The 19,158-nt window shown below is 38.8% G+C and overlaps 1 protein-coding gene across 13 annotated transcripts in view; it reads left to right on the top strand.

The window, feature by feature from the left end:
• CELF2 (CUGBP Elav-like family member 2) overlaps nucleotides 1-18,685 on the top strand; it is a 541,755-nt gene extending 523,070 nt beyond the window's left edge. For 9 of the 13 annotated variants that reach the window (XM_088055373.1, XM_088055372.1, XM_088055374.1 and 6 more), the window contains 4 exons: nucleotides 4,913-5,110; nucleotides 7,887-8,030; nucleotides 12,819-12,990; nucleotides 14,285-18,685. In XM_088055373.1, the coding sequence (XP_087911499.1) occupies nucleotides 4,913-5,110; nucleotides 7,887-8,030; nucleotides 12,819-12,946 (470 nt within the window). In that variant the 3' untranslated portion in view covers nucleotides 12,947-12,990; nucleotides 14,285-18,685. The remainder of the gene's footprint in view (nucleotides 1-4,912; nucleotides 5,111-7,886; nucleotides 8,031-12,818; nucleotides 12,991-14,284) is intronic. The other 4 variants (XM_088055368.1, XM_088055367.1, XM_088055371.1 and 1 more) reach the window with 1 other exon arrangement.
• The last annotated feature ends 473 nt before the right edge of the window (nucleotides 18,686-19,158 follow it).

Genomic DNA, 19,158 nt, shown 5'->3' with positions numbered 1-19,158 from the left:
ATGGATGTTTTTATGGATATGTGCATAGTGCTTACAAAATGTATGTGGGTATGTCTGTCTATGTATATACATACATGAGAGAGAGCTAAAGATGGGAAACTGCTTCTCCATGACACAGCTCAGCATTAGTGCACTGTTTCCTTCAAAAGGGAATTTGATTATCACTTTCTGGTACTCACCATGCTGATGATAGTGAAGCATTGGTCAAACTACAATAAGCTCCCTGTCTATTTTAATGACAGTATGGGGCTTTTCCTGATGACCATGCCTGACTCAGTCATTCACACTCGAACCCACCTGGGAGATTACCTTTGGAAAACCTCATGTTCATGTCATGTTCATGACATGGCTTATACCATAAGCAGGCCCATAAAAAATTTTCACTGGCCGTGGACATTCCTGAAGTAACTGTGCAGCAAATTGGGAACTGAGTGACATGCATCTAGTTGGAGAATTAGAAAATCCAAAGCACAAGTCAAGCAGAGCTTAACCCAAAAATTAATCAGAAGGTGGCTCTGTGCTTGGGCATTGATTTATACAGAAGTTTGAAGAGATGCTCTTCTACCTAAGCCATGTCCTGCCCTGCATGTGAGAATCATGGAATCAATCTCCATGCCCTGCATGGAGAATGTCTTCCATACTGAACTCACTAGAAGACTTTTGTTTTCTCAGTCCTATCTGGGTCTGAGAAAAGCTGTGTATGGAGACTGATAGTGCTGTCATTGTAGAGAGAAGCATTTTAAAAAGGTGTCTGGAGGCCTTAAATAAAGTGGAGCATGGTAAGTTTAAGTGTCTCCAAGGTTTTGGCAGCAGTTGTACCTAAGCGTGGGGATTCAGTCTTCCCTCGGTTATTCTTGAAGCACCTAAAACTTTAAATGGCAAAACATTACACTGTCTGCTTTGAGCATGTAAATTTAAGAATTCTAAGTAACAAAAAGAATTATGAATTATGAGGAAAAATCACTAAAGAAGGAGGAAGCAATTCTTTGCAATTAAGAAAGAAAACCATACTGTCAGGATACTATGGCACAGTATTTGTGTGTGACCCCAGGGCAGTCACTTAGCCTTTTTGCCCCCTTATTTACATCTGTAAAACAGAGATAAAACTATTCATGACAGATTGGAAGGTGGTTGAAAAGCACTCTGAGAGACCTTTAGACTTGCCAAGCTTTGTTGCTTTTGTATTATGTAGAGAAACTCAGAAAAGTAGAAGGCCATAGATGAGAGGCTCCAAAAGGTTATTTCACAGAAGGGAGGAAGGGACCAGAGTTCACTGTGTGACTCAGGTGTATTGGTAGAGATAATAAAGAGATGGCAGAGATGTGTAACAGCAGCTGGGCCTTGCACATTTAATAAAAATGTAAGAACAGAAAAAGTGTTGGGTGCTTTCTGCAGCTCTGTTTTGCTCAGGAGGGAGGGGTATGCCACACGTGGGCTGTGGCAGCAGTGGCTGTGCCCTTCCCAGGAGCACTGCCGTGGGCTGATGGCTGATCTGGAACCGCTGGGTGAGAAGGTGCTATTGATTCCAGGGGAAAGGAGGGGAAGGATGCTGCCCACTGCAACACAAAGCATGTTTATCTAATAGGCCAATGACTCATGAAAGATAACATGGTATCCTAATGCTACCTCTGTTATCCAGTTATTTCAACACTCTAATAAAAAGAGAGATACAAGCTACTTTATCAGGAGCCTTTACTTTAACCCGCCCTGTGTGTACACCCATGCAAGCAGTGACACAAACATAAGTACAAAACATCAGAGCAGACTACAGTCAGCCTCAGGATCAAATTATTATTAGTAGTAATATATAATATAAAATATAAAATATTAGTCATCATTTATTGTAAAAATTATTGTTGCTGTTGTTTTTGTTATTATTATTGTTATTATAATGTTTTGAATGCCACTCTATCACTCCTTCTCCTGAACTGGGCAAGGGAGAGAAAATGTAACAAAAGGTTTGTGAGTTAAGGGCAGGGAAAGATTATTTACCAACTACCATCACAGGCAGAACACTCCTGACTAGGAAATTAGTTTAATTTATTACCAGTCAAATCAGAGTAGAATAATGAGACATGAAACCAAATCTTAAAAACACCTTCTCCCCACTCCTACCTTCCTCCCAGGTTTAACTTTATTCCTGAATTCTCCACCTACTGTCCCCAGTGGTGCAGGAGGACAGGGAATGGGGGATGCAGTCAGTTCATCACACATTGTTCCTGCAGCTCCTTCCTCCACAGGGCTGGACTCCTCATACTGTTCCTCTGCTCCAGCATGGTGTCCCTCCCACAGGAGAGAGTTCTCCACCTGCTCCTTCAATGTGGGTCCCTTTCCAAAAGCTGCAACACTCCACTAATTGCGGGTCTGTTCCATGGCATTTCCCTTCAGGAACAGGCTGCTCCAGAATGGGTCCCCCACGGGGTCACAGGCATTGCTAGCAAACCTACTCCAGTGCAGTCCTCTCTCCACAGGTCCTGCCAGGAGCACTGCCTTCCCACAGGGTCACAGCCTTCTTTGTGCATCCGCCTGCCCTGATGTGGGCTCCTCCATGAGCTGCAGGTGGATCTCTGCTCCCCCATGGACCCCCATGTCCTGCAGGGCACAGCTGCCTCACCGTGGTCTGCACCAGGGGCTGCAGGGGAGTCTCAGTCAGTGCCTGGAGCAGCTCCTGCCCCTCCTCCACCGACCTTGAAAAGCTGTTTCTCTCACACATTCTCACTCCTCTCTTCTCTAGCTGCAGTTACCACTGCACAGGGTTTTTTCTCCTTCTTTACCATGTTACCTCAGAGGTGCTGCCACTGTCACTGATGGGTTCAGCCTTGCCCAGTGGAAGGTCCGTCTTGAAGCCATCTGGCATTGGCTTTGTAGGACATAGGGGAGGCTTCCAGCAGCTTCTCAGAGAAACCACTGCTTTATCTCCCCACTACCACCCAACCCCAATACAGATTTATAACTGGAACCATTATACAAGAAATACCCGGGCCTGTTGAGTTCTGACAGGGATTCTTTTTCAAAGCAGTGGCAGCCAGTACCTCCCATCAGGGTAAAGTGATGCTCTGAAGTGGGGTGGAGGGGAAAGAGAAGTCTTCAAAGTGAGACATTTTATTAAGGAAAGGCTAAGAATATCACATCTCTGTCAAGTGTTTAGTCACACAAATTATAGTAAGATCAAAAGGTATAATTTATGCAGTACAATTCTCTTAATTGGCACAGACTCTGGTGGAGCCAAAAAGGTGCCACTTGAGCAATTGTCCTGATTATTGGAGACTCATAGGAATATGCTTTTCAAATCTACATAAGAGGCAGAAGGATACTGGGGTCAGCATCTTTATCCTCCTCTGTCAATGCTGGATAATTCCCTGCAGTATTCTTCCTGTATCTAAATTACACATGTGATAAGGTTTCTGCCATCTTCCTTGAAGACTGTTTCCCAGTCTAATAGGCTTAATTATTAATTTACTATAAAGTGTCCTCTGCTTAGTTTCCCCACTTTTCCCCCATTTACATACCAACCCCTATTATTGCTCTGAAATTAAGCCCTTTCTTTCTCTTTACTATTCCTCTCTTTGGCGTCTTAATATGACACCACCAGTCTTATCTTCACAGACCAATCAAAACATTACACAATGTCTAAGAAATGATTGCTGGTGATTCTGACTCCACCCCCCCACCCCCCGGTATTTCTAGTGACTGATCTTCTGTACATCTACAGGCCTGATGAGACCTTTAAGTTGTTTGTGAGCTGTTCACCTAGAAACTGGGGAGCTGGGGTAGCTAATTGTGCAGAAAACATGCCCTGACTCTCAGTCCTGATGGTCTTGCAGTGCTTAGGTTGACACAGGTTGGGCATGTGGAAGATGAACAGGGCTTTTAACCCTGCCATACTTTCAACTTCCAACAGCAAATTCACTTTTTCTGGAATTTCTGAAAGACATGCTAGCACTGTTAAGGTCAACATAACTCATTTAGGAGCCATGCTGAGCAATAGAAGCAAAGGAGGGAAGCTGTAGCTCAGGAGTTTGTCCACCATCAAATCAGAGTAGTACAACTCCTTATGCAGCCCACACTGTTTGCACGGATGAGGGATGTCATTTTCTGCACAGCTAGCAATCCCATCGGAAATTTCCTCTTTAGCAGCCATCCCAGTTAAATTACTCTGTTACTTATCAGGATGTAGAATTGCTGTAAGTTAAAAAAAGTGACTCTGCTTCCCTTGTGAAGAAAAACATTGCTAGAAATAAATGCTTTTGTTTCTTCATGAAAGATGCCTAGTCTGGATGAAATATTTTTAGTCACTCTGGGTGTGCTACTTGCGGAGTGACTGGAGGAACAAGAGAAGGAGGGTGGAAGCAAAGAGTGAGTGTCGCAGTCCATCTCTCGACCACAAGCCTAAGGGACAAAGCCTGCAATTGTAATAGAATCATTTAGGCTGAAAAGGACATGTTTTAAAATGCAGTTAATCAGGGTTCTCTGCTTACTCCGTATAAACAAAACACTTCTGATATGGTGTTGTCATGGCCTGAAGACCCTGATCAGAGAACGCAGGTTGCCTCACAGGCTGCTTTTCCCAGTGGCCATCTCGTAGGACACAGGTCAAATAGGTCCCACACTGCCAGCCTCACAGCACCCACAGCAGAAGCACAGGTGTCAAGGAGAATGAGCAGAGAGGCTCTCAGGAGCACTGTAGTACTTGCCAGTAGCAGGCTGCATGTGAGTCCATTTGACTGTGCAACCCTTGTGCTGAAGTGATCCTGATGCCAAAGTCGTGTTTCTTTGTCCTCAGTCCCATTTGGTGAAGTGCCGAGCTGCATGCACTGCTGTCGTTGTCAGTGTCGTATAATACCAACGACTTTCGGAAAGCACTAATGAACAAGTGCAATTTCTTTTCTCTATTGTTGGGTTTTTTGTAAAGTTGCTCAAATGCTCTCAGGTATGGCGGCCCTGAACGGAGGACTCGGCGCAACAGGCCTGACGAACGGCACGGCCGGCACGATGGACGCGCTCACCCAGGCCTACTCAGGAATCCAGCAGTACGCGGCCGCCGCGCTGCCCACCCTCTACAGCCAGAGCCTGCTGCAGCAGCAGAGCGCCGCGGGCAGCCAGAAGGAAGGTAAGTGCCCACGCCGCCAAACCTAGCCCAAGCGGCACCACGCGTCTGGTTCCTCGCCGAGGCTTCTTGGAAGGCCTCGGGCAGTCTAATCTGTGATTTCTTCTTCCTCCAGTTTTCTCCTGCTTAACACTGTCACCTTCTTTAACCTCTAATGTGTTTCACTTTTCAGCCATCTGTCCTTCAAGTTATACTTTGTCACTCATCCCTTCCTTATATAAAAGCATTTACCAACTACCATACAAAAAGGGGCCACTAACAAAAATCATCCCTCTGTGGATGCAGTTTTGTCTTCTAGTTTCCATTTTCTGTCATAGTGGAGTTAATCTGATTAAGGTTTTGAGCTAATGACAAGATCCGTTTTTGCTTTGAGTGGTTCTTTGCTTAATTGTGGGTCTTGTGAGGAAGCAGCTAAGTGAATGATTGCTCCCCTCTCCCCACACCAACAGCAAATAAACCTCAGGAAGTTATTGCTAAGAATAAATTAATACTAATTACAAGGTGTTTAGGAAAATGAGGCTACCCTTTTCCCCTCTTCCGTTCCCCTTCATACTTCCCAGGCATTTTGAGGGGGGTTGTTTCTGTTTTCATTGCTTTCTCCCATTCTAATTTCCAGCTAATTCTACAAAGACAGGAAAATACTGCATGCTTTCTAAGACTGTATCTATGTTGTCACTACTGTTCTTGCCAAGGATAAGCTTTAGAAATAAACCTAGTATAATATCCTCAAGAGAAATATTTTTTGTCTTCTTTGGAAATAGTATCTTGTGCTGTTATGGGATGTGTTTCCTAGGAAGACAAATTTGGCTTTCCCTCCAGCTGCTTATTGTATCGGGACACGAGTTAAAATGTATATTTTCTCTGAAGTCTTTCCTTCATTTTCTGCTAAAAGCTTGAATTATTTAAAATGAAGGGATTTTTAAACTATTTTTTTTCCTTTTTTTGTTGTTGTTGTTGTTGTTGTTGTTGTTTTCTGCATTTATCTTTCATCTCAGGCCCTTTGGTCAGTGACAATAGACTATTTGGCACCAGAAAAAAAAATGTTTATTTGGTGTAATTTTAATTTTTTTCTGTTCAGAAACATTCATATCAACTTTAGGTGTATTATTTTTTTTTTTTTTAGTGAATTGCCAGCATCCTTTTTAAAACACAACATTTTTGTTAGATATCTTGTATCTGTTAGTAGGTGGTTATGTTCAAGTGAGTGAATTCCACTACTGAATACTGACAACATTTTGTCTCTTATCATGATTTCTGATGGAATTGTGAAGAGTCTAGAGTGGTTGAGGATAAACAAGTACCAGAGAAAAATGCTATATAAGTATTAAATTCTGAAGCACAGTGAACTGCCTTGTGCATATGCTCTTAAATATTATTTAGTAATTTTTTTCCCCTACTATTTTAAAGAATATTATTTGCTGGGAATGATAGTTTACTTGTGACAAGAAGAAAAAAGTTCCAAGTGACAGGTTTTTTTCATCTTTTTTTTCCCACCTCCCTAGAAATTTTTATTTATCTAATTCATTTATCTCCTCCCTTTGGGCAAACTTTGCTACCTTTTCCTTCTGGCTGAGAGAGAGCAGCCAGCCTGATTCTGTGTGGGAGAGGTGAGGCCCCGTGGCTCTGTTGCAGAAGGAACTCTGTAAATCTGATGAGCGCTTTCCTCTTCCTCTCCAGAAAACCAAGGACATCACATCTGAGGCACAGTTAGGTTCCATTAAGGAAGGGAATACGTAATCAGGCTATTCTAGGTGTGTTTTTAGCAGAAATGCTTGTTCCCTTTGTATACAATTTATGCTGCTGGAGCCTGCATGGGGAGGCCATGTCTGGTTCCATCATATATTACACTCTTCCTGGCATCCACTGCTCATTTCCAGTGTGTTGCTATTGAGTAAGGGGGGAAAAAATAACCTATCAGTACCAGGATGAATGTTTTAACCTACACCTTTAATAATACATATCTCAAGTCTTGTCTGTAAGGAAAAATATTCAAAGCACCTTTGAGTTTACACCTTTCTTTGCAAAGTGAACTAAGTCTAAAGCCACTTAATTGAAATCCAACCACTTAATTTTTAACTTCTTTAAAATTACTTCCTTTACAAAGCTTCTTCCAGGAGATAGAGCTTTCTGTGGGGGATTTATATTTAAAAAAAAAAAAACAAACAAAAAATACTCATTTTGAAGTGAGTCAGTAGAAATTTAATTCTGAATGTCTTTTTCTCACTGGCTTTTAAGTCACAAGGTCTGCTTCTTCTTATTATTTTTATTCCTATCTGCACCATTTTCTTGCCCTTTTTGTTTAAATCGGTGGTACTCAAATCTGAGCTCACCTTCTTCCATTTCCATAAGTTTCTGCAACTGGAATTAAACTGACAAACCCAGGCAGGTGTTGGAAGCAGCAGAAGACTCCTTGTGCAGTTCTTGGGGTATTTTGAGAGCCAATACATTCTGTACCTGTTTTCCTAACCTTAATTATGCTGGAAAAATCCTCATGTAAATTGAAGAAAGAGGATGAATTTAACTTCTTCTGTAGTTGCATTATGAAATAAACACTTTTCAAAGTAAACACTTTTCAAGGTGGGATGCTCTAAAGAGCTGCATTTCAGCTGTGCTCCTTTGATGATCCACTTGCTTTTGTTCCTTCAGAGTTGGAAAGTAAAATGCTTTCTGACCATCAGCTTCAGTAAGTATTATGGAAAAACAGATTAAATGTAGCACTTGTAATAGCTGTTTTCATACTTCTTTTTTTTTCTTTTTTTTTAATTTTATTTTCCTAAAGGTCCAGAAGGGGCAAACCTCTTTATTTACCACCTCCCCCAGGAGTTTGGAGACCAGGACATTCTGCAGATGTTCATGCCTTTTGGAAATGTTATCTCCGCTAAAGTCTTCATTGACAAACAGACCAATTTAAGCAAGTGCTTTGGTATGTCAAATTTTATAAATCAAATGGTAAAAGTAACATGCACTATATTGAAGAGGGGCCAGGAAAGAAAATTAACAGCAATGTGAGAAATGTCATACTGGAAAATCATTCCAAAATAATGGACTGTTAATCCTCAAATGAGCAGGAAGATGCACAGACAAACTACTTCTAACCAAAAATTGGATATGGAAAAAACAATAATAATCTTCCAGTCTGACATCTCGCATGAATGTGTCAAGTACATGAAACTAATTACACCCTATGTGGGGGAATGTCATTTAGTATACTATTAAATTGCCTTATTATGGATACCTAATTATTCTCTATTGTATAGCTGAGCCACTTAAAAAAGCTCTATGTTTAACCCATTACTTTTACATTACAGGAATTCTTTTCTTCTGAATTAAGTACAAGATTTTGCAATTAGTGACTGAATGGTGTGTACATGTAGTTCAGAATATTTTGCAGACAGTTGATGTCTAGATGATGTTGATATGCAGCTCCAGCTGTTGTGGGTGGGTTCCAGTGTCTTATGGAAGGTGGCATCTCCCTTACCTTAGGGCAGGGATGAAGAGAGCCTCCCAAGATCAGTGTCAGGTTTCCCAGAGAATACTTTGAGCTGTCAGAAAATTAAATCACAGCAGAGGAGGAGAGGATGTGTTAGTGTAAAAATAGTTTTAGGGTTGATTAAGAGGGCTGATGTCTTTGGAATAGCAGAGATGAACCAGTTCAGTGCTTTGATGGAGTGTTTGGAGCATTGGTCTGATAATTATGGTCTTATACAAGACACAGGGAGGATTTAGGAGAAGGAAGGAATCTCTTAAACATGAGTTTTATAAGGGTTGACATAAAATACTGGAATTTCCTTAAAAGTGGCAATTCCTTCCCAGAGTAAAGGAATGCAATGTATATATGACAAAAGAGGATTGGATAGTACACTTGGAAAGTTGATTCAGTTCATGGAAAGAATGTGACATTCTTTCTGCATTTTCCCATGGTCTTTCAGTTCATTTTTGAAGCATTCACCTCTTTAGGAGTTAAAAAATCTTTCATATCTAACCCACTATAGTCCAGCCTGTGTCTGCAATGAGTTAAAGCAGTCCCCAAGGCTCTTGCAAATTTGAAAAGTGGAATTGAAATGGACTCCCCATTGATCTGGAGCCAGTTCTGTTAGTATGTTTGGGTTACAAAATCATTGTTGAGGTCTCCAGGAATCTTGATGAAATGTCAAATCAAGCTACATTAATCGAAATGCAGCAATTGTGGTGACTGCTGAAAGAATGTAAATTAGTTTGGGCAGGTGGCTCAAGTCATCAGATCGTTTCCCACACTTGCTTTTTGTGCTTTTTTTTTTGCTCTTTGATTACCTTCTACACATTTTCCTGGGTTTGTGGGATGCAATTGTCTAACTTAAAGTGATGCACCAAAGTTATCTTCTTTAAGGGAAAATGGAGGTGTCAACACCCAGTGGATGGAGGAAAATTCTGTCTTTCTGGTTTTAGGCAGCTTTCACTGATATTTCCATTTCTCAGTCTTCCTTCCCAGATACTCTGCCACCAGGGAGGGAGCTCTGCTTTAAAAACAAAAAGTAGAAGTGACAGATGAAGTTGAGTTTTCTGATTCAATGGGTGACTACTTGGTGATGCTGCAAATCACAGGCAAAGCCAGAATTAGTCCTGCTAGCTTAATGTACTGGCATAGTCTGCACGCACCTCCTCAGCTTTATTAGCAAGATTTGTCTATTTGTTGTTTTGGTCCTATATTTGTGTTTCAAAAAGCTTAATTTTTTCTTTTGTCCTCCCACCCAAAAACTACGACAGTAGTGCCACTGAAGAACCCATTTCTCTGCTAAATCATTAATGGTCATGGTGCTTGGTACAGTTTGGGTTTGGGTTTTTTACCTGTTCGGTCTTTTTGCCCCTTGTAATAGTAATTCTAATTGTGATTGTAATTAATGGTAATTGTAATAGTTTGCACATGCTTAGGGCTTCCTACTCTGGAGTTTCCAATCTCATCCCCAAAGGAGGAAAAAGTCAAATTACAGATGAAATAGGCTGGACATCCAAAAGGTGTAAAGATTGTCCAAGTCTGTCCATTGGCAGAAATGGGAAGGAAAGCTTCATTCTGAGTGAGTGATAGACAGTGATGAATCTTTATGTAAAACTGCTTCACAAAATGAAAAATTCCTTTTCTTTGCAAAAAAAGGACTTAGGCATATTTTCTTTTCTTGTCCAACCCAAAATGAATGCTCAAAGGATAAAATGGTGAGGAGGATGACAGGACAGTGCATTTACACCTGGAAGTGCTCTTCCATGAGTTCTCACAGGCTCCATGGGCTTTAGTTCATTCAGCAGACAAAGGGTTTCACTCTTCAAGCTTCTCTCTTGCCTTTCATAAACCTTAGAATAAGAAAAATGAGATATATAAGTAACGCAGAGGAGGGGGGACCCTGTTACATCAGTACAGAAATGCAGTCGGCCTTATAGCAAAATTGTTACTTTAATGATGAAAATTATTTATCCTGATTATAGAGATACCTAAAGATCTAAAACAAAAATCAGAGTTGTCGTGACAGGGTCTTTGAGAATCAATAAGAAACATCATTCCCACTTTATGTAACCTGTGGTTTAAAATTCAGACAAAAAATGATGAATGGGTGCAATCAGAAAAATACAAATAAAGGGAAGGAATTCCAGATTCCTCAGTAAGCTTTATAAATGAAGGTTCTCAATAAGGAAGAAGATGAGAGCCTAACAAGCTAATGCAGGTATTGCATTCTGGTTAAAGAGACAAATTGTGAATCAGAATAACAACTGAATGATAGGGGCTGATGCCAGCAGTGTGCTTGCTTCTCTTCATTCACCATCCACAGAGGCCAAGTGACTAGATCACTTGTTTACTTTCCAGGTGGATAAAACTAGGTACGAAGGAAAGGAACTACAGCGATGATAAGTTCATAGCAGTAATATGTACTTAAGAGAATAAAGTGAAGGTCAGGAAAGCTGTAGAGGGAAATGCTGAATTGTCAAGGTAGGTAGGAGTAGCTACACCTCAGCTGTGGAGTATCTCTCTGGACAGTGCTACAGCTGCCTCCCTCTCGTGCTAGTTCCCTTTTCTATCCCTGAGGCAATCCTACAACTGATGGAAGGAGACACAGGACATAGAGCTATGATTGGAGTCATGTGAAAATACGTGATCTCCTAGAAACAAATAGGGGAAAGGAAGAAAGAAAGAGAGTGATGAAGCTCCTTAGGATTTGGCAATAAATTTAAGAGGGAATGATCTTGGGAGAAAGTGAAGTGGCAAGAGTTACTATAACCAAGGAAGGTGTGGAGGAACATTCATTATCCCTTAAGGAGGTAACAAATAATCAAACACAGGACAATATGGATAGAGCTTATTGGCTTTGGCCAGGAGAAGGTCTGCAGAGATTTAAATGAGAGGTGGTTTTGAGTGGAAGGAACAGAAGTTAGCCTGAGTTGTCAGAGAAGAGTCTTAACTTAAATAGTTTGGTGAAGTTGATTTAAGGTGAAGCTACAGGGATGATCTATGAAGGAGAGCAGCTGGACAAGGATACCTTGAAGGGGGGAGGATTTTATGCAGTGGGGAAAGTGTAATAACACTCTGACTCTGCAATTGGAAGAGGGTAGCAGTGCAAGAGCCATAAAAGGATAGGTTAAAACAATAGCAAAGACAGGTTATGAATCCAAGAAATACACAGACAGTAAGCACAAATGAATAAAGCTGGTTGGTGAAAGAGAGGCACTGAGAAGCCTGTGTGTTAGGAGTGAAGACAAAGTGTGTGGCATCCATGCTTTAGGAGAGTGAAGGGATATATGTTAAGGCAAATTCAAGTGGAAAGAAGAGGGAGCATTTCAAAGCAGATGCATAACAGCAGGCTGAGTACAGTAATAATTAGCCCGAGCTGAGGCAGAGCAGCAGTTAGGCGAGCTTTGCAATTACAAGTGGGAGGCCCAGATATGAAAATGAACTTTGAGCTTCCAGAATCAGGGAGATTTGAATATATTATGAACAGAACATTTTCAGTCTCCCAGGGAAAAGAAATCTGAGCCAGGCCAGCCATTCTGAATTACCCAAGCAAGCATTATCCTCCTAGTTAGTGCTCACACACGAGGAGCAGATCTTGGAGTTCTCATCAAACCCTACCATTGTCTTTATGATGCTGCTTAATTTTGATGGTTGTGTACCCCTTTGGGGACCAAGATACTGAAACAACTAACATTAAGGTACCCTGAGATCTTGAACTGGAAGGAGCTGTAAAATTACAAAATATTAATATTGCAACTGTCTTAGGCTGAGCCCAAGGAGATGAATGTTCCATAGCACACTTGAATTCACACCCAGGTGTGCCAGTGGGTTTAGCCAGTTTGGGGGTTGATTCTGTAACCAGGCTTGCTGTTTCAGCTTCCCTTTTGCAGACTGGCCTAAATAGAACTTCCTAATGGGAGGAATGTAGATACTACACTGAAAAGTGTTACAGTAATAAATACCTTCAGTCTCTAAGGTAGGTAGATAAATAACAGAATGGAAACTGCATTGCACCAAAATTGGCGAACTTCATCTCAGCTAGTAAAGAAATACCATGAAGGTAAAGAGGAAGGCAAAAGGAAATGGGAGAGGAAAAGGGATATGAAATGTGATCAAAGAACTAATTGAAAGTGAGGTAAATGTGTCAAATAAATAGCAATCATAAAATTCTAACAAAATGCCTTCTGACATTTGTTCTAACCTAGAGCTGACTTTCTCTCTGTGTTCTGTGTCTCACAGGTTTTGTTAGCTATGACAATCCGGTCTCTGCACAAGCTGCTATCCAAGCTATGAACGGCTTTCAGATTGGCATGAAACGCTTGAAGGTTCAGCTGAAACGCTCCAAAAATGACAGCAAACCTTACTGATCTTAACCCCAGATGCTTACTGCTCTTATTTTAGCTTTCTTAGGGTAAGTCCCATGAGCAAACCTGTCCTCTGCAGGGGGGTTAAGAAAGAACATAGAGCCAACCTTCACCAAGAGACAGTTATTTTTACAGTTACCACTTCCATGTCCCCACTTGTCCTTACTACACTTGGCTCCCATGTCCTTGCCAAGTAATTACTGAGTTGTGTTACTGTATTTTGTTTTGCAGCATAATTTATCTCCTTTTTGAAACAAAAATAAACGTCTTGAAATTCCAAACAGCACACACACACAAAAGAAAAATGTGCAATTTAACTCTGTGAACCCTGGTGCCATTAGCACACAATAAAAGTTGTTTTCTATGGATGGATCGTATTTTACCAGGGTGGCACCAGCAGTTTATAGGTTAAAAAAAATGGCCTCATGCCAGTTGAAGCACTTACTTTGTAACAAAAATTGAAACAAGTCTTTCCACTACATCAACTTGTTTTTTGAGAAGATCTGATTTTTTTTCGGTTCAAATCAACGTATTGTTATATATTAGTCTGATTTTACACTGGTCGTCTTTATATTTCATTTTTTTTTAAGTTCTTGTTTTTTTGGAAAGGATTAATGTAAAAAAGATTTAGAGATCTGTTTCTAAAGCTACAGGGTTTAAAATAAAAAAAAATAAAATAAAATGAGTGACAATACTTGATGTTTCTTGAGAGATAAATTTAATAATAATAAAAAAAAGAAAGCCACAGGCCTGTAAATTTTATTTGTAAAAAGCATTTCTATTTTTATACAAAATTTTTACTGCCTCAGAAATAATGGAATTTATTTATTGCCTATTGTTAACTTATTGGATACCTAAAGAGCAGCTCTCTATGCTAGCTAGATCCTTTGAAGTAGTCTCTAGAGTAATTGTGCCAAGAATGGGCGCTTTTTCACTGTTGAACCCTCCACCCTTTGCAGTTCATGCTTTTATCCTCTTGTTTGTATTCGTCTGGTTATTTTGTTCGTAGTTTCCATTACCTAGTTTAAAGTTCAGTTGTCTGACCCTTTTTCCCCCCCTCTCCCTGTACCTTTCTGTTACATTTGTAGAAACTGGTTCTTTCCTCTCTTTTCTCCCCAAAGAGGAATCCATTCTCTCTGACTCCTTTCAGATGGATTCTTTTGGGGTTCCATTGTGTTCTTGTTGACAAGTATTGTAAGTTAATGCAAATTATGTGAACGGCTCGTAGGCTCTACTGATAAAAGATTTGCATTAGTTTTCTCCTGCACCCATAAAAGTGATTTTGTTTGTGCTGCATAGATTCTGTGTAACTTTTTTTCCTCTTCCTTGTTTTTTCCCTAGACATCTCCATGCCCGTTAGCCCATCGTTTGCCTAGCATGTCCCTGTGGCGTCTCAAAAAAAAAAAAAGTTTCATCGTCCCGTCATTGTTTCTGATGTCTTTCTGACCTCACATCATATTTGGTTCTCCTACTGACCTAGTTTGACCTTTGAAATTTGCATGTGACCTCATCTAGCTATGAATTCTGGGAAGTCAATGTGAAAAAACATTGCTGCATTCATGCAAGACTGAAATTTATTATTAGATAAATTAATGATAGGATTTAAAAACAACCTGTGGCAAAATGTTTTTTCTTTCTTTCCTTTTTTTTTTTTTTCCGTTCTGGTTTTTGGTTTTCTTCTTTCCTTGGAGTTTTTGTTTCATTTTGTTTGGGTTTTTGTTTTGGGTTTTTGTTTTTCTTGGTTGATTTTTGTTTTTTTTTTTTTTTTCATTTCGTAAAAAAAAAAATAAAAAAAAAACAGACTTGAAAGTATTATACAGGGATTGGCATTCTGCCTGGTCACTGGTGACAATAGCAATATGTGTCCAGAGGCACAGAATGTTGGTTTCTAACAGACTACTTCCAAAACAGTTTGAGAAATAAAACTGTCTGATTTTAAGTCTCTAGAGGTCTGTAATAGTTTTTACATTTTTCAGGCAGTGTAAAGTTTTTTGATAAGGCCATTTTAGGTGGCTCACTTTCTCATTAAAGTATATATATAGAACCACTTTTTGTAGATTAGTATAAGAAAATATTTACCCTGTTTTAGGGCAAATGCTACCTACTTGTGTCACCTTTTGCTGAACTGACTCACAGTTAGACAATCCATGGTTTAATGCACATGAAATTACCTATATTTTATACTGTTTCAATGTACAGAAGAAAGGTTACTGTAAAATGTGTTACGTTGGTGCTTCTGTGAATTAAGTTGTGGTTTCATCATGAGTCTTATGGTCTTAAGTGTTCTATGTTTATAAAAAGACAAGTTTAAAATTGGTTTACTTGAACAAGAACAAAAAGAAGATTCAAAAAAACAAAAAAACAAAAAAAAAAGTTGTTTGCTTAAAAAAGAATAATTTCATGTGAAAATAAAAAAATATTCCAGAATAAGTTTGTGTTGGCTTGTGACGCATTGATGTCATTTTTTTATTGTGAACAATTTAGGTGTGTTTGTGTTCAGCAAAATGTGATCAGTTTTTCTTTTAAAGAAAAAAAAAAATCAGTGAAACTATAGTGCCAAATTCCAAAGGTACTTTCTTCCTAGAGCTTCAGTGTGTTTCTTGTGTGAAGTAATTTGATAACATGGGTATTTTATTATGTGTTTTGTATAAATCCCTAATATTTAAAGAAAAAAAGAGGTTAAAAAGTTTGTTAACTTGCTATCCTGTGGTCTTGTTGCCTGAAATTGTTATTGTTTGTTATTTCTCTTTGATGTTTTTTGTAAAACATTGTATAAGTGCCCATGTTTCACTTTTTTAACCACTCTGCACACATCAATGCTGTGAAAGCAAACCTCACTATGTATTTTCTTCATATTGTATGGAAACCTCTAAGGTGAGAAAGTTTTGAACTTTTAACCCTTTCCACCCAGAGCTGTCTTGAGTGTTAATACCTTTTATACATTCACCATTTTGCTGTTTATTTTTATATATATATCTATATCTATAAATATATATATACTTAGTTTTTTGTGGTTTATTTAATACATGGTTGAAATCAGAACAATGCACAGGGCAGATCTGAAGGACAAAAATATTTTACTGCTGTCTAAATTTCTTCTGTATCTATAACTAAAATTATTTAAAACCGTAATTAACTTGTGGTTTTCCTTTTTAGATTTTGGGGATTTTGTCTTTTCTTAAAGAGCTTTTAATATGCTGCTGGAATATGCTATTCAGTATTAATAAAATAAAAGAAAAATAAAACAATTCTTTAATTATCTATTGTGTGAGCCACTCCCAGCCAGGAGCGGTCAATCCACCATTTGAAAACCTTGAGGAGAAAAAAAAAAAAAGAAAAGAATAATAATATTTTTGTAATTTAAATAAATGAATTTTTGCTTAAATCAGATGCACTAGATCTTCCTGGGTGAAAATTCAGTGTGCACTGCAGTTAAACTACTTTTTATGGATAAAGTTTACATACACTGTAATGTTTGGTGTTATTTGCCATTATTTGTCACGGCAATATATTGGCTTACTCCTGCAGACACTCATAGAGAGAGGAGTAACTTTACTCGTACCCGTGGTCCATGGGAATATCTGTGTGACTGATGTGGGTGTTTGCTGGAGGAAGCTCATTGTAAGGAACCAGAAAACAGATGCTGGTAGCCCTTTTCACTGCCTTGTAAGTTTGACTGGGTTGCGTTCCTACCGCTCAAACAGTGACCAACAACCAAATTCGGTTCTTTGCCACCGGTTTAACGAATTTATTGCCAATCCAATGTGTGTGAGCAGCAGTACCTGCTACAGGTCATAAAGTGCCATACCTTCTTCCACCTCCTAGTTCTATCTGCTTATATCTGAAGCCACCTAAAATTAAAACGAAGCCCTATATGAGTAACATCAGCTGGTGCACTCTTGTCTCTCATCCCCAACTTAAATGCTTCTTTATGTAGAGCCCTGGGATGGAAAGGACTAGCCTCTAGTGATGCAAAAAAAGTTTCCTTCTTATAGCACATGCACTTATAAATAAATGATCTATACTTTTCTCACGTTTTTACTACTGCTGGGGCCTTCCTACACCCTTTGAGGGCTATTTTGTACTACTTGCAGCAATTGTGCGTATTCAAAGTATCATCTCACGTACGTTATATTATATATATGTACATATATATATATATATAATATGAGATCATCATTTGGATTGTTTAGAGACTGTTTCACTAATTTTGCTCGTTGTACCCACCGTCTAAATTTCCAAAGCTTTTGTAGATGCCCTGGTGTGTCCTGTGGGTTTTCCAGTCCAGTTGGAGCAGTGATGCCTCTGGTCCTTGGGCAGTGTAACTCAGCACCAGGCTGCCCTGAATTACACAGGACATTGGCTTAGCATTGGGAGACAAGGAATGTTTCTGTACTTCCAAGCAACTGAGATGAGTCATTGCTTAGAAAAGTGTCCATCTCTGGAAAAAAATAAAATTAAATTAAAAAATAAAAAATAAAACTCAAATACAAAACAAAAACCCAAAACATAACCTCCTGGGAGGCAAATTATCTACAAGTTCTCTTTCAAAATAATGAAAGGAAAAAGCTGCAAGGGTGCAAGGGCCTAATAAGAGAGGAAGTAAAACAAGGGAAATTGCTTTACAAAATTCTAATCAAAAGACTAGACTAGTTGTATTATCAAACAAATTAGCTAATTGCAATGAAATGGCAGTCCTCAAAGGAGTAACAAGTTCATCTTTCTTTCACCATAGGGGTTACAGTTCCTTGGCTTGTGCTACTCTGGATCATTTTACTGTTTCTGTTTTTATTATCTTAAGTGCTAATTAACAAAAGGAAAAAAATATCCTGTAGTTTCATTACCTTTTTGGATAATGTCATACAAAAAGAAAAAAAAAAAAACAAACCTATGTATTTGTGTTCTTTTCGTGCTGTGGGAATTGTTGTTTGTAGATTAATAATACTATCATTTTGTTTAGAATTACAAACTAGTTTTTAAGTATTGTCTGAGAAAAGCCAAAGTTAATGCAATCTAGTGGAAACTGTAAGACCATTTGAGTATTGTTTCTGTTTTATTGATGCATTTGGATTTTGTTGTTTGATGGAATTTGAGCCAAAAAAAAAAAAAAGAACAAAAAAAAAGGCAAAAAAAAAAAGCAGGCTTTCCTATTTCTACAACTTGATTGTACTTATGCATTTTGTACCAGTGGAACTTTTTATACTGGAGATTAAAAAACAAATGGAAATTTTTGTGGCTTACTCTCGTGGGCCCCCTCGATCATGACTGATTTTCAAGTTTGATTTCTGGACGGTAGAAAGAGAGTTGGTTTTGTTTCAAGAATTCAAAACTTTGGCTTGATTTCTTTTTTTCCCTTTGCTTATATCTAGTGTTTAGAATTTTGTCTTAACAAAAGCGGTAAGTTTCACTTTTTATTCTGTATCGTGCAGTTACACAATAAGGTAATTAGAATTAGGAGTACTCGGTCACTTTGCGTGGATAAATGTATTAGTTAAAACGTTAGGGGTTTGCTTTTTTGCTGTTTAGATCAGAGTTTTTTCTGATTCTTCTGTCCTCATTGTGAACATAACCGTGTAGTTGAAACAGTCAGACTTATTTTTGTAACGTATGTTATTGTGTGATGCAGTTTTTTGCTTCTGTCTCCAATATTAAACCATTTTCCTAATACTTGTCTCTCTACTTTGTGTGTTGTATTGTTGGTGGTCATTCTGTGTTGGTAATACATCTGCACACCTCACTGTTTCACGTGCCTGTTTTTTTTTTTTCTCTATTTGTTGGTTGTGTACAAAAGATACAGTCGATTCCACCTAAGTGAATAGCTGATTGGGGGGCAAAAGAGGATTTGTACATTTTAGACATGTTCTGGTTTCTTTGATTTTTTTTTTTTCTTCTCTTCCTCCCCCGAGTCATGCCTTATCACTTGGATATTCTCTTGGAGAAGGAAGCATTTTAAATGAGTTTCCTGCAAAGTCCTATTGAAGGTAGCTTTTGTTAGCCTTCGAACTGCAAAACCTTCTGCACACAGACACACAGAAGACACCTGAAAAGGTTTTATATTTTTTTTTGCTGTGGCATTTCAGTCAGTCTGGAAAATGTGGATTATGGAGATCATTTCTTCTTAGTTGTTAAAAAAAATAATAATAATACTCTGCCCCTATGTTGCAGAAGCATATGAAACATTCAAGAAAAGGAGGATATAGCCTTGGGATTTTTTC

Source organism: Pseudopodoces humilis, chromosome 5, assembly GCF_049639895.1.
Source record: "Pseudopodoces humilis isolate 2021_Gansu_Grassland_sample_001 chromosome 5, ASM4963989v1, whole genome shotgun sequence".
NCBI lineage: Eukaryota > Metazoa > Chordata > Aves > Passeriformes > Paridae > Pseudopodoces > Pseudopodoces humilis.
The sequence above is the reverse complement of the archived record's forward strand: the minus strand, read 5'-3'. Positions and strand labels throughout refer to the sequence as shown.